Source organism: Mytilus edulis, chromosome 10, assembly GCF_963676685.1.
Source record: "Mytilus edulis chromosome 10, xbMytEdul2.2, whole genome shotgun sequence".
In the NCBI taxonomy this organism is placed as follows: Eukaryota; Metazoa; Mollusca; class Bivalvia; order Mytilida; family Mytilidae; genus Mytilus; species Mytilus edulis.
In genome coordinates this window covers 12482847-12496722 of record NC_092353.1, presented here as the reverse complement: position 1 = coordinate 12496722, position 13876 = coordinate 12482847, and the positions used below count along the sequence as shown (strand labels likewise).

At 32.1% G+C, this 13876-nt stretch overlaps 1 protein-coding gene across 1 annotated transcript in view; it reads right to left on the bottom strand.

The window, feature by feature from the left end:
• LOC139493468 (protein mono-ADP-ribosyltransferase PARP14-like) overlaps positions 1-13876 on the bottom strand; it is a 59956-nt gene that overhangs the window by 10192 nt on the left and 35888 nt on the right. Inside the window, exons 8-16 of the mRNA XM_071281874.1 lie at positions 10732-12462; positions 9588-10049; positions 8327-8409; positions 6447-6677; positions 5864-6085; positions 4101-4191; positions 3315-3503; positions 1868-1933; positions 426-626 (exon numbers count right to left, since the gene is read on the bottom strand). Coding sequence (XP_071137975.1) covers positions 426-626; positions 1868-1933; positions 3315-3503; positions 4101-4191; positions 5864-6085; positions 6447-6677; positions 8327-8409; positions 9588-10049; positions 10732-12462 — 3276 coding nt within the window. The remainder of the gene's footprint in view (positions 1-425; positions 627-1867; positions 1934-3314; positions 3504-4100; positions 4192-5863; positions 6086-6446; positions 6678-8326; positions 8410-9587; positions 10050-10731; positions 12463-13876) is intronic.

Sequence of the window (13876 nt, the reverse complement as noted above, 5' to 3'; positions counted from 1 at the left end):
GTCTAAATTTTTGCTGAAATTTCTGTACCCGTCAGCCTCCTTAATATTGTATTCCAATATTGAGTCTAATATAATATACAGTTTTGATATTGATTTCTTTTAAAACATTTCAATGCCAAACTTTGTCTTTTTAATGAAGATTTGACAGCCTAGTTGAAATTTCAGAATTACACACTAACAGCCAAAATAAGAAATTTCACAAACATATATTTCTACTTAACCTGAGACTAAATGTTGAAGTACACAAACTCAATTATCTCCCTTTACCAGAAGAAATACAATTATGTTTTTATCAGCACAACGTCATGTCCTGTTCTACAGATTTAAAGGAATATATTCCATCCCTCAAAATCTGTTCACCAGTTTGTGAGAAATTGCTGTTAGAAGGACCACTAAATAAACTGACATTAATATATCTTGTTTACCTAAAGCTGGAAATGCTACGATTGCTTTCTTTAACTCATCTGTTTTTTTCAGTGCTTTTTTAACCTTATCTTTCAAGGTGACTGGATTTAGAGCACTTGGATTAAGATCAGTCATATCTATATGTATCACAGCACCACATGGCAGGGATGTTGATGATGTGTTTGTTGTTACTGCTATACCATCTTTTCCCATTACTTTTCCTGATAATAAAAATTAGAATTATATCATCAGTAGCGTAATCAAATTCCCAACTGTCAGTGAATGTCTAATATATTCGGAAACCCCAGTGAATGCAATTACTTTATTTTACATTTAAAAATTATAAGAAGACTGCATAGCTTTCATACCTGCCAACTGTCACTATTTGCGGGGGATTTCCCCCATGGAGGCTCCCAAATTGAAATTTTGAAAAAGCAATTCTGTCCACAATTTAAACAAAACAATTAATTTCAAAGACTTCAGGCTTATAAAAGTATGAGGAAGCCAAAAAAACAACATTAAAATGTATTTGCAGGCCCCCTTGAAGGTTTTTTAGGACTGTGACAGCCATCTTGCATGCAAAACCCCCATGGGCATTTTGAAAAGTTGGCAGGTATGAGCTTTCAGCATCAGAAACAAAAAAACATGTTTTTTTTACTACAAATGAACATGAATCTAAGAGTGCATTTGTTTCTAACCCGAAATTTTCTCATCGATGACTATCGTTTAGTAAACGTTAAGCTGCTAGAAACAAATACATCGTTTAACACTCTTTATCGACCCCACGTTGTCAGACAAAAATAGATTACACTCACGCACTGTAAACAAACAGGTAAAAGTGCGGGAAATAAATAACCAGGACTTTGCGAAAACAACACGTGCTCGTAATTATTTAAACGACAGATGCAGAAACAAATTTATCGTTTACACGTCTCAACGATAAACGATCAACGACTACGCGACTATTTTGCGCGTACATCGTTTATGTGAACGATGTCAACGTTGACCAAAAAATGTAAGAAACAAATGGATTAAACGACTACGCGCGTAGTCGTTTACATCGTTTAGGTTAGAAACAAATGCGCTCTTAGTTTGAATGATGCATCATATTTACTTCTGTAATATTATATAAGTAATAGAGTTTGGAGTATTGAAACTAAATACCCTTAATGTTTTGTATACTGTGAAAGTACTATTATCTATGGGTTCCAATGTTCATGGTTTGAGCAAAAGTTTTATTTTGCGGGTTCTTAAATAAGTGGGTTTTAGTTTTCTGAAAAAGCTTTTATTTATCTTTGAGCAAATTAATTTGTAGATAAAGCCATCAACAAAAAACATGTAAATTGGACCCCCCCTCTCCCCATGAATAAAAGCACTTTCACAGTATTTGTATCTTATTATCTTTCTGTTCATCGATAAGTTCAATAAATTGAAAATAACATTACTTTAACCATGAACTTACTCTGACTTTTTAGCTGGCCTTCTAGTTCTTTTCCCCCTTTGGTTCTGATTGCATTAGCCACTGCACCTATGAAACAATTATAACATGCATTCAATTCTAGTTATATAAACTATTGGAAAGGAGAACAATAAGCATCTTGACCTGGCTCTAAATAATTAGGTATAGTTTCCCAAAATATGAAGTACATGTAGAAATGTTGGTGTTCATGCAGATTCTGTCAGATATTTCATAAAAAGGTAATTTTCTTATTTTTTAAATCCTGATTTAGAATCAGTCAGTTGAAGACACATTGCAAAAAAGAAAGCTATCTTTACCCTTCATACTTGGGGGCAAATTGATTGTGTCAATTATTTAACTTTTAATAATAATAACAAGAATGTGTCCTCAGTACACGAATGCCCCACTCGCACTATCATTTTCCATGTTCAGTGGACCGTGAAATTGGGGTAAAAACTCTAATTTGGCATTAAAATTAGAAAGATCATATCATAGAGGACATGTGTACTAAGTGTGAAGTCGATTGGACTTAAACTTCATCAAAAACTACCTTGACCAAAAACTTTAACCTGAAGCGGGACAGACGGACGGACGAACGAACGGACGGACAGACGCACAGACCAGAAAACATAATGCCCCTCTACTATCGTAGGTGGGGCATAAAAATAGATGTAAACAATATTTCTATAACATTTAGATATTTTACAAATTGTACTGTTGATAGTGCTATTACTATATTCTAATTTGAACAGTTTATATTTGGATATATACTGTTAAAGTACTCTTAGATCAGTACTTTGTTTTAATAATCTACTTTCTTATTTTTCTGAGGAGTCAGCCCCTTCCAACCCATTTCTACACTCTGTTTTTATCTTGCAGTTACACCTCTGTACTAGGTCAAGAGAAGGGATAGGCACTCAAAACCATTTTTAACTCTGACAAATTCTGTATGTGCCTGTCCCAAGTCATGAGCATTTTTCTTGCTGGCTGTCTAGACCTGTAGTAATTGTTTCTAATTTACTATTTTGTTCTAGATTTTCTGGTATGAATTAGTGAATAGTCTACATTTTGTCATATAAGGGCCTTTTATAGCTTGATATGTGGTTAGCTGTTTGCTCTTTGTTGAAGATCATAAGGTCGCTTAAAACTGCTGATAAAATTTGGTCTCTGAAAAATAGTTGTGCATGTAACATTGGCAATCATATCACTCTTTTTCTTATTTCGATATCAAAATTGGACATGACAATGCATCAAGCAATGGTACAAATTTGATGGGAAATATTTTGATTTGGAGTTATCTCCCATTATCAATAATTAATAGAGAACATAAACTTCCATGGATCCTTCTCTTAATTTTTACAAAAAATCGACATAAATTATTTACTAGTTATATTAAGTAACTAAACAATACATTGTTGAACATTATTACAGTACATCATACTATACCTACCCTTAGTCAAATCTAAATCAGTATTAGTTCCATTAACTATAACATCCACTTTGACAGCAGTTATGTCCCCTTGGTAGATTTTTAATACCAGATTGCCTATGTCAACACTATACATTGTGTTGGAATCTACAGCATGTGTTTGTGATGGCTGTTTTGGTTCATCTTTTGTTTTTTGATTTCCAGCTTTATCTGCCAAATATAAATTCACAAAATCATATAAAGTGACTACTGTATTTCACATTATGAAAATCAAAAACTGCCTTTCAATTAACCTAATTAAAACCAATAATAACCTACATCTTAGTTAAGGTTGTGATTAAAACATGTCCAGTTATCTGTTTTGTGTTTTGTGTACTATTCTTTGTCTATTGGTCTTTTTCTTTTTTGCCATGATGTTGTTTGTTAGTTTTAGACATATGAGTTTGAAAGTCTCTCTGGTATCTTTTGCACCTCTTTCCAAAAGGTGGTGGTTTAACTAGGGAGCACTACTAATTGTTTGAGTGTTTCAGAAAAGGCAAGGTTTTGTTTAAATATATAGGTGTCAGACTTAGTACAGTAGTTTTATATGAAAGTCTGCATGGGGTTTACAGAATAGACAATAATGGCCAAATTGTTCAGAACAGAGGCAAAACAAAATAAATTGTGAAAAAAAGGCAAAAATAAAGATAAGAGAATAATGTGGTGCAAAAAAAAGAAAAAAGAAAAACAATATAAAAAAAATGAAGGACCCCCCATTCAGACCTTTTCATGCAAGGATAACCACTAAAGTAAACAATAAACCCATACTTCTGTGGTGAAATCCTGCTGGCTGTTGATGTCTTGAATCCTGATTTTGTCTGTCTAATCCTTGTCTTCTTCTTTCCTCATCTTCAAATGCCTACAAAATCAAATATTCTTTTAGTTTAATAACTATTAAATAGGTTTTTTTTATGATACTTTTTTCATATTGACAACTGTTGAAGTGACTTTGCAAAGATTCAACTTTCGATATTTTTCTAAATAAAAAAATATGTATTTCATTTGATAGTAAAAAGCAAATTTTAATGTGTTTACAACAATTATATTCTCCCTATTTTTTTCTTCTAATGAATGTCTTTAAATAGTTGCATGCACCAATAAGTTGGTTTACAATATAATATTTGAATTCCATTATAACTACCATCTTTTCTACAGGGTCAAAACTTCAGCTTAGGCCTGGATTCTAAAGAACTGTCCCAGAAGTGTATATTTTAATTATTTACAACTTATTCAAGTATTTCTTATAAATATCATTTATTTTAAATAAAGTTCCAACCTCTGTGCTGTGTAGACTAAACTGTGAAATAAATAATTGATTAAAACCGATGTTGGCCAGATACCATAACATTACAGCTTCATAAAGTAAAAGTTTACATATATAACAAAAACATTGTATTAGGAGCAGGAACTCAAGATGTGGTTCTTCCAAAATTAATCTAAGCTTTTTCTAAATTTTGGGAATATGTAAACAGAGTTATATTCATTTTGTCCAGGTTTGTATATGTTCCTGACCATGAGTATTTGGACCATACCCATATGGTCATGACCATATGGGTATATACTCATATGGTCCGACCGTACACGTATGGTTGGGGTAATTAATATTCTGTTACAGCTTACTTTTAATTTCTTCTAAACTCTTCATATGGTATGACTGTTCATTAAAAAGACGCTATCATATAGGTAATTTTATTATTATTTTATGATAAAAAGATTTGGTAAATAAAAATTAGAAGTTTCACAAAGTTTATTTTACTTTTATGTCAAACCTATAATAAACACATTTTAAACCGATGCTTATTACCGATGACCATTGCCAATTTGTTATTACGAGTGAATGGCAATATGTCGACTTAAATATTTAAATTTCAAAAATTTCTTAATGAACTGTTACACAAGAATTTACTGGAAAGTAACATAGTTTATTTTAATGTCTTGTGAATATGGTGTATTGCAGTCATTTTGTGATATTTGAGACACCATATAGATCAGAATGGCCAAAGACCTTGGTATCACTGTACGCAGCTGCAAAAAGGCTAGCTTTTCATTCGCAAACAAAAGGTGTAACTGAAAAGGATCGTGCACTACCAAGACTCGTAAATGCAAAAAAAATGCATGATACGGTGTGGTAGTAAATGTCACCCCAAGCCTACATGCAAGAATGTAACTATTGATGAAAACTAACTATGGCAACAATATTTAATTTTTACGTAATTTTTGAATTATAAACTTAACAAACTTTCATGTAACCATCATTGTTTGTTTAGATAAAGTTATTGTGTTATTGAAACGTTTATAATGTAATTTGAAAAAAATACCTAAATGGTCTAAATACTCATATGGTCCAGCCCGTTAATAACCAAACGAGTATCATACTCATATGGTCCGACTGTACACGTAAAATTAAATACTCATATGGTCCGGAACATATATAATAGAACATACTTCTAATTCTGTTCATATACATTGTCATATAAAAGAATTATAACATCCTATTTTATAATCTCTATGCATAACTAAATAAACTTTACCTTTACTACTTGATCATCTTTATAGTACAGCACAAACTTAACCTCCTTAATACTGGACTTTGGGGTCCGCCCGGAGAAATTCTCTACACAGCTAAACATATGCTTGGCAACTAGATCTTTTGGGTACCCTAAGTTGCCAGTCCCCAAAGCTGGAATTGCTACAGAGCTGCAATTTTTACTATCAGCTGTGGTTAGACAACCTTTTACAAATGTCTCAAGAACCTGAAAATTGATTCATATATGGTACTGAAAGACAACTTCTATAAATTCAATGTTATTGTGAAGTTTTTATCAATGTGTAAAATAAAATGCAATGTACTGGGTGAGTATTGCAATAAAAGGAATTTTAACTCCCATTCTGATATCTGATACCTTATTTGTATGAAGCTCTTCTTGAATCAATTAATCTCACATTTTCATTCAGTCTTTAATATGTATTAGGTAATAAAATAAGAAAACATTATAGCACTTATTTCTATTATCAAATACATTTCCCTTTCTATCAGATTACTTAAAACACACTAACAGGCATCCTGATTTATTTTATACAGCATAAGTCCTATTCTAAATACTTATAATATACCTTAATGGTTGATCCATCTGAACGCCACGGTTCTAAACAGCCATGAAGAACAATTTTGCATTTTAAATTACCACCTTTTGTAACAGCAACTTCCCCAGAGTTAATTCCCCTTGGATATTTATGATTACATTCATCCTGAAGACCAGAGCCTCCAGCTCTCAATAAAGACTGTGATACAAGTCCTGCAGAGAGGTTTAAGTCTTGGGATGTTGTGTTGACAATTGCATCAATCTGTAATATCAATATGAGTAAAGATTCACTACATGTATTAATAATTCTTGACAAACTTTTGCAATGCATAGTTTGTATATTGTAAATTTCGAAATTATTGCATGCATTTATTAATGCGATTTTGTCAGTTTAGACTAAAATGCGAATTTAATTTTTGCAATATTGAGAAAAATCCTGTTTATTTCATATACAAAATTTCAAAATGCATGTTTAAATTATTGTGATTACAACCCTGTTGCATTTAATGCAATAATAAAATACATCGCAATAATTTCAGAATTTAACAGTAATTGATAGTAAGCACTGATTTGATATTTCACATGGGTTTAACAGTGAAAACTTGCACAATTATATTTCATGGAGCTTGTTTAGAGTACTTTTAGAGGATACTGATGTTTGAGATCACTATTTATCATTTAGTGGGGGAAAATCTGCCACAAGATGTTTTGTAAACAACAAATTAATTAAACATTTACTGGGGTACCGAAATATATAAAATGTGAAAATATTAAACTTCAAAATCTGAAAAAAAATACTAATTAACCCTTTCAACGCTACACAAAAAAAAATAGAAAAATGGCTGCTGCTGCTGCATTTTTTTTTGTGTTCATTCATTAGAACAGTATATTCTTTTTCAGACTGCTGTATCTTTTTTATTATATGAGATACAGAGAAAGTTATTGCATGAAAAATGCTCAGGAGAGCATGAACTGTAATGTTAGGCAATTATATTAATGAAATTTTTATCAGGTTACCTGCATTTTCAGGTAATTAACAGGTAAAAGGTGTAATTTATTACATTTGTATTGAATTTTGAATAAAAACTACTTTTAGTCTTCATTTATTTTGTCGTTTTATCTGCCATATAATAAAGAAGACACCAGTTGCTCGATTCCGTAGCGTATTGCACCATACACAATGTTTTATGTAATCGTGGCACAAATAAATGCCTCCGTCCTAAAAAATTTCAGTCAACCTCCGTTTTACCCCCTTTTTCTACGTCTCGTAATGATCGATCAAATCATATTTCCCACACGAATTAAATGTAATAAACACATTGAGATAACAAGAAACCTTTTAACTAATCCTCGTTATTAGTTTCGCCATAGAAATGCTGAAATATTTCCATATTACAGCTTCGTTTCCGATTTCCGCCATTTGCATTTGTCAAAATATTTGTTTTTATTTTCCTCCTACTGCATGATTTTACAATAAAAATTGCCGGGATTTCAAGCGCAAATGAGACCTTGTATATCCTCGATTCAAACGAGGAAAAATTAGAAAGAACCCAAATGAAAACCGAATGATTAAAGAATCCTTATGAAAAATCCTTTGTCATCGCAGCATATGCCGAGAATAGCAGTGGGGAATAGCGTACGTCATCGCGGCATATGCCGTGTATAGCGTTGCAAGGATTCAGAAAAATCATGAATTTCTTTTCCATGTTTTTTTTTTTTCTTTCCCAGTTTACATACTCTTGACACTCATTTTCATGCTGTTTTACATGTCTAGTGTTGTCCTTTATAGAATAGTTGCTTTTTAGAATTATTAGAAACTTATATTATAAGTGGCTTCTCACAACACTGTTTTTTAGTGATAATATTAGGTTCAATCCAAAATAAATTTTAAACTTATAAAATCAGGCTTACGTCCATCTTTGCTAATTCTCCCTTTTCAATTCTAATTTTTATATTTCCTTTGGGAATACCTCCAGAGGGATTTGACCATCCACCTGAAAAAGTAGGTATAGATGTATGTATATACAGGTAACTAGTGGTACAGGAGTTCTCTTTAAAATTATCATATTGCAATTTTTTAGTGATAACTACATTAAGTGCATGTTTCTAAAATAAATATCTTATGATAAAAATTCATAATACTAGTACTAGTGTATTTTTACTGAAGTGTTCATGACTTAATAAAAGTATTTTACTCTCTGACGTTTTTTTGTGAAATTCATTTCATGTGACTGATTAACTGTAAATTCAAATATTTTTCTCTGTATTTAGTTTTCTTTGAGCACTCTTGCTTTACCACCATAAAATAGCATAATAGTTCTGAAAGTGTCTTTAAGGGCATACGATACAGTTACAGGGGAGGTAATGACGTTGCTAACGTAAAATGTTATTTTCGCGACGTCAAACTATGACATATCGGGAAAAGATGCATTTTCGACTATTTTTTATCATTCAAACTGATTTAATTTGAAAACGAGTGCATGGACCCCTATTTTTTAAAACGACATTTTGTTTCATTTTGCAGGGAGATTATGCGGACCAAATTTTATAAAACTGTAAATAGAGGATTTTTTTTAATTTTGATAAATATACAGCAAAAAAATACGATTTTTTTTCTTAATTCATGACCATTTGATAAATATGAGTTATTTCTGAATAAAAAATGCATATTTTTTTAGAATACTTATAAAATACAAAAATTACAAATTATCTAACAAAAAACAATTTGTGTTTATCTTTTAAAACAAAAAAGTTATGGCTTTCTTTTGAAAGGGAAAATACAGCCACAAATCCGAATTTTGATCAAATATACAAAATTTCGACCTCAATGAACTCAAAAAGTAGCACATGAAGGTATATTTTTTATTACATATTTGATTTAAGCAGGCAAAAACTAGCCTATATGGAAATTTTCATCAAACTGTAAATACAGGTTCAAAACTGTATTGTATGCCCTTAAACACCAATCAATCAATCAATCAATCAATCAATATCTGCTTATTATTATCTAATTGCATATGCATGACCATTCAAATTGATATGTTAGGCCAGAAAATTGTAGCTAACAAAAACCAGTACAGATGATATTATTTTCTCATAGATTTATAACCAACATAAAATTGTATATTTTTCCAATTTATGAAAAATTTTCAAACAGCTATTAGTTATAAACCTGAATGACTGTTTCCACCACCAGATGGTCTTCCCCCTCCATCTACTCCCTGACCAAACATCTTGTCCCCTGCCTTCACAAACAGATCTACAGAATTCTCATTGACATCACATAGATAAACAGTCTCAACTAGGCTTGTCTTGTTCCTCTTGAAATAGTCCCTAACTGCCTGGGCAATAGCTCTAGTTGCCTGGTGTGCCGGGTAACCAAAAATCCCTGTACACAGAGCTGGGATTGCGATGGTAGTATATTTATTTTTTTCTGTTTCAACTATTGCTCTTTCCACACACTTCTGAAGTAGGTCTTCTTCTCTATTAGATCCCCCCTGCCATGACGGACCAACAGCATGGACGATCATATGACATTTTAATGTTCCTGGTTTAGAACTGAAACATTCCCCCTCAGATAACTGCTTACTGTAACTTATATACTGGTCACATTCATCTTGTATGCTTTTTCCACCTATACAATCATAAAATTATATAAATCAATCATATTAAAACAGTAAATAGGATCAATTAGGTGTGCAGCAAAATGGTAACCAAAATTCAAATTGTTTATCAAAATTCATATATATTTTATCACATATATATAAGTTTCATAACATTCACTGTGTTCAAATCTAAAAGGTTTGTCAAACAAAACTTTTATGTGTAAGATTGCCTGGAGTCCATGATAAAACCAATTTTTCAGATAACTTTGAGGCATTATACTTTTGAACTGTAAATGACAAAACCATTAATATCAAAGTTAACCTGTATTTCATGTAATAATTGATAATACCTCTTGAAGAGCATTGATAAGAGTACAAAATTACTGATAACTTTTAACCTGTTAAATAAAATATCTAAGTTTAAAAAATCTGAAAAAGAAAGATTTTCTTACCACATTTGGGTAAAATAAGACTATTTTTCTGAACATGTACATGATGTATTAACATTTTAGTAATTGAGAATGATGTCTACTTGAAACATATATAACGGATTTGTTCCTATGTTACAATATAATAATATTACTATACTGTCATGACTGTCTGAAGAGCCAATGTAACAACTGCTGAAAACACTAACAGTTTGAAACATTGTAATTCTTAGTGTTTTTTTTTACCCCTTTTTTTTTCTTCAAATATTTATATAAAACTTACCCTTAAGTATCAAAACCTTTGCCAGACCACCACTATGGTTCAAATCTTTATTGGCTCCATTGACAATAACATCCACATCCAGCCCTGTAATGTCACCCTTGACAATAATGACATCTTGACCTCCCGCTGCTTTATACACTGCTTTTTCATCTAAACCTGTTGATTTTGACCGAATATGTTTACTGTACGACTTCTCATCTTCATTACTACTGATGACAACACTACCCCGTATACAGACTTGCTTCAACTTAGACTTTCCGTGGGCACTATTAACTAGGTCTTGTAATCCTGGTTGGTCGATTGAGTGTTTGGTTCTGAGTATTTTATTTACTAAGGCCTTCACTTCATCTTTAGCCTCTTGTATTCCCTGTGCATTACCTTTGATTAATACATCATCACTCTTGACGGTAACAATGACATGTCTACGTTTGAAGTCACTCTCAAGTTTTGATACTTCACTAGACATATGTTCAAGTAGAAATTTTAATTGAGCAGCTGGAAAGTCGATCCTGATCTGTGTTTCAGTGTTGTGATAAAAGAAGTCTTGGATCTTCTCTCTCAAAAGTCCTGCTTCTCCTCTTGATGTACAATACACAGTTATCTCCCCTTGATGACTGTCTGTTATGATCTCTATTATGACAGGTTTTCTCTGGTATTCCTCATTAATTGCTTGGACATGTTGGCTCCATTTATGAGTCCCCAGTAGAGGTTTCTGTGGAGTTTCCAAAGGTATTTCTGTTTCTATTACACAGTCTTTCAGTACAAGATTGGCAGCAACAGCTTCCTCATCAGACACAGCATACATTGTGATGGTGCTCTTCTGAATATTCCATACAGCAATGAAACCCTGTTTTTTTATTTCCTCTCCAACTAATGTCTTCACATCCTTTCTATTCAGAAACTTGATATATCCCGGTGACTTTTTACCAACATCTACTGACACTAAGTTCTGTACTTGTTCAAACATGTTTATCTTTGCATAGTTAACATTTCCTGACAATCCATGAAATATTATAACACCCTCTCTGGTATTTATAGATATTTCCATTTTATTGAAATTCTGTCTGATTTTGTCTATAAAGTCTGAAAAATCAAGATATAACAATTGATGATGCTTCAACGAGACTTTTTCTGTAACCAATTTCTTCTCTCTATCAAGATCTTCAGAAACTTCATTAATGAATTGCTTTATATTATCTGAAACTTCTTTTACTGCTTTTTTATGACCAACTACGATAATTTCACAAGCAGGTGGTTTCTCCACACTGACGCTAACATCTTCAGGACCTGAAATATTAATTTCCCGTAGTTTTTGCATGACACCACTCCAAGCTTCCTGTAATGTAGAATGTTTCTCTGTTACCAAGGCATCAACATGTGTACTAAGCTGCCTTTTGATATCATCTTCCCAGGACTTGGCAAGTTTTCTACAGTCTTCTGTTTCTTTGGTTAATGTGCACTCTATAATGATCTTAGAATCACTCATGGATGACGGCCAAGTTATTTTAGCATGACTTAGCTCAAGCTGCTGTTCTAGTGCTTCCTTATATTGGGCAGAACTCTTCAAGAAGTTAATCTTATATCTGTCAATGTCAGTAATAACTAAAGGTAGGAGTGGTTTGAACCTTGGTCCTTCATTATCAGCTGGTACACCAAGACAATCATAGAAGACCTTCACATTCAGTGTACAGTTGTCAATGGTATGGGATCTTTTACAGGCCAACAAAGCATCTATAAAAATAATGATGATTTCTTATTAGGGTTACTTGAAACTGGAAGAATGAAACATAAATAAGTCATATATGTTCAACCAATGCTTGTTCACATTCTGTACATTTTCAATGAAGTCTTTCAAAATAGACAATAATCATTTTAAATTAACAAAAAATAATGGAGAATATGTCCACTTGACAGAGATGATGCCCTGCTTGCATATAATGTTATAAAGGGATGCATCTCAAGAACCATAGAAGTGAGTTTACCTCAATTTGTACTTGATCACAGCTTTTGGGTAATAAGCATTGTGTATAAACTTCAAAACATTTGGTTGAGGCAAACTTAAGTCAGAGAATGGAGTGAAAATTTCAGCAATTTTTCCATTTGTAAAGGGCCATAGCTCTAGAATGGTAACAGTGACAACACCAAACTTTTATATTATCTGTGTTTTGTGGTATAAGCATTGTGTATAAGTTTTATAAAATGTAGTTGATGCAAAGTAAAGGTTATAAGAGAACAGAAATGAAAATTCAGCAATTTTTTCCATTTGTAAAGGGGCATAACTGTAGAACAGTAACCGTGATGCCACCAAAATTCAAACTTCATCTGTGTTTTGTGGTACTAAGTAAGCATTGTGTCATAATTGTTGGTTGAGACAAAATAGTTTTTTTTATACAAATCTCACAATATCCTGGAGTTGTCTCCCATTTACATTTTATGTTCAAGAGTATCAATTAACAAATATTGCAGATTCTTTAGATATCTATATGAAAATCATTTGTACTGAGGGATCCTGAAAACAACTGACATTATTTTTTTCTAGCCAACAAGCAATTAGAGTGGGGAACTCATTTTCGCCGTGGACACAATTTCGCCGTTTAAGGATTTTGAGGTGTAAAAACTTCAAAGGATGGCTGAAATGGAAGAAATGTACAGGTAAATTATATTTTTATAACAAATATAATATTTTTTTAAACTAAGACAAAATTGCGGCTCCTACCGAAAATGACCGAAAAACACACAACGATTTTAGGACAATTTCCTGAATAAAAAACACAATTTCAAAGAAGTATTTCTAAGTAAATATTTGACTGAATGCCCTAATTTTGAATTCTTTATACCTTTGAAATGTCTGCTATTCATCTATAATGCAATTGATTTGATAAAAATTGTTAAAAGCTGCGGTTATTTGGTTTTAAATAGATGTGTAAAAACGGCGAATATGTGTCCCCCATTGACAAAACATCCAGAAATTTCAAACACCCTTTAATCTAACTTTTCAGATGATTTTCTTAAAACAAACCGGTTTTCAAGCTTAAGTATATTTTGCATTTCAAGTTATCTTCATATAGAAATATCAGTATACTTCAAAAACATTTAGACCTGAACATAAACTGTAGAAAACATGGAAAAATGTGGCGAAAATGAG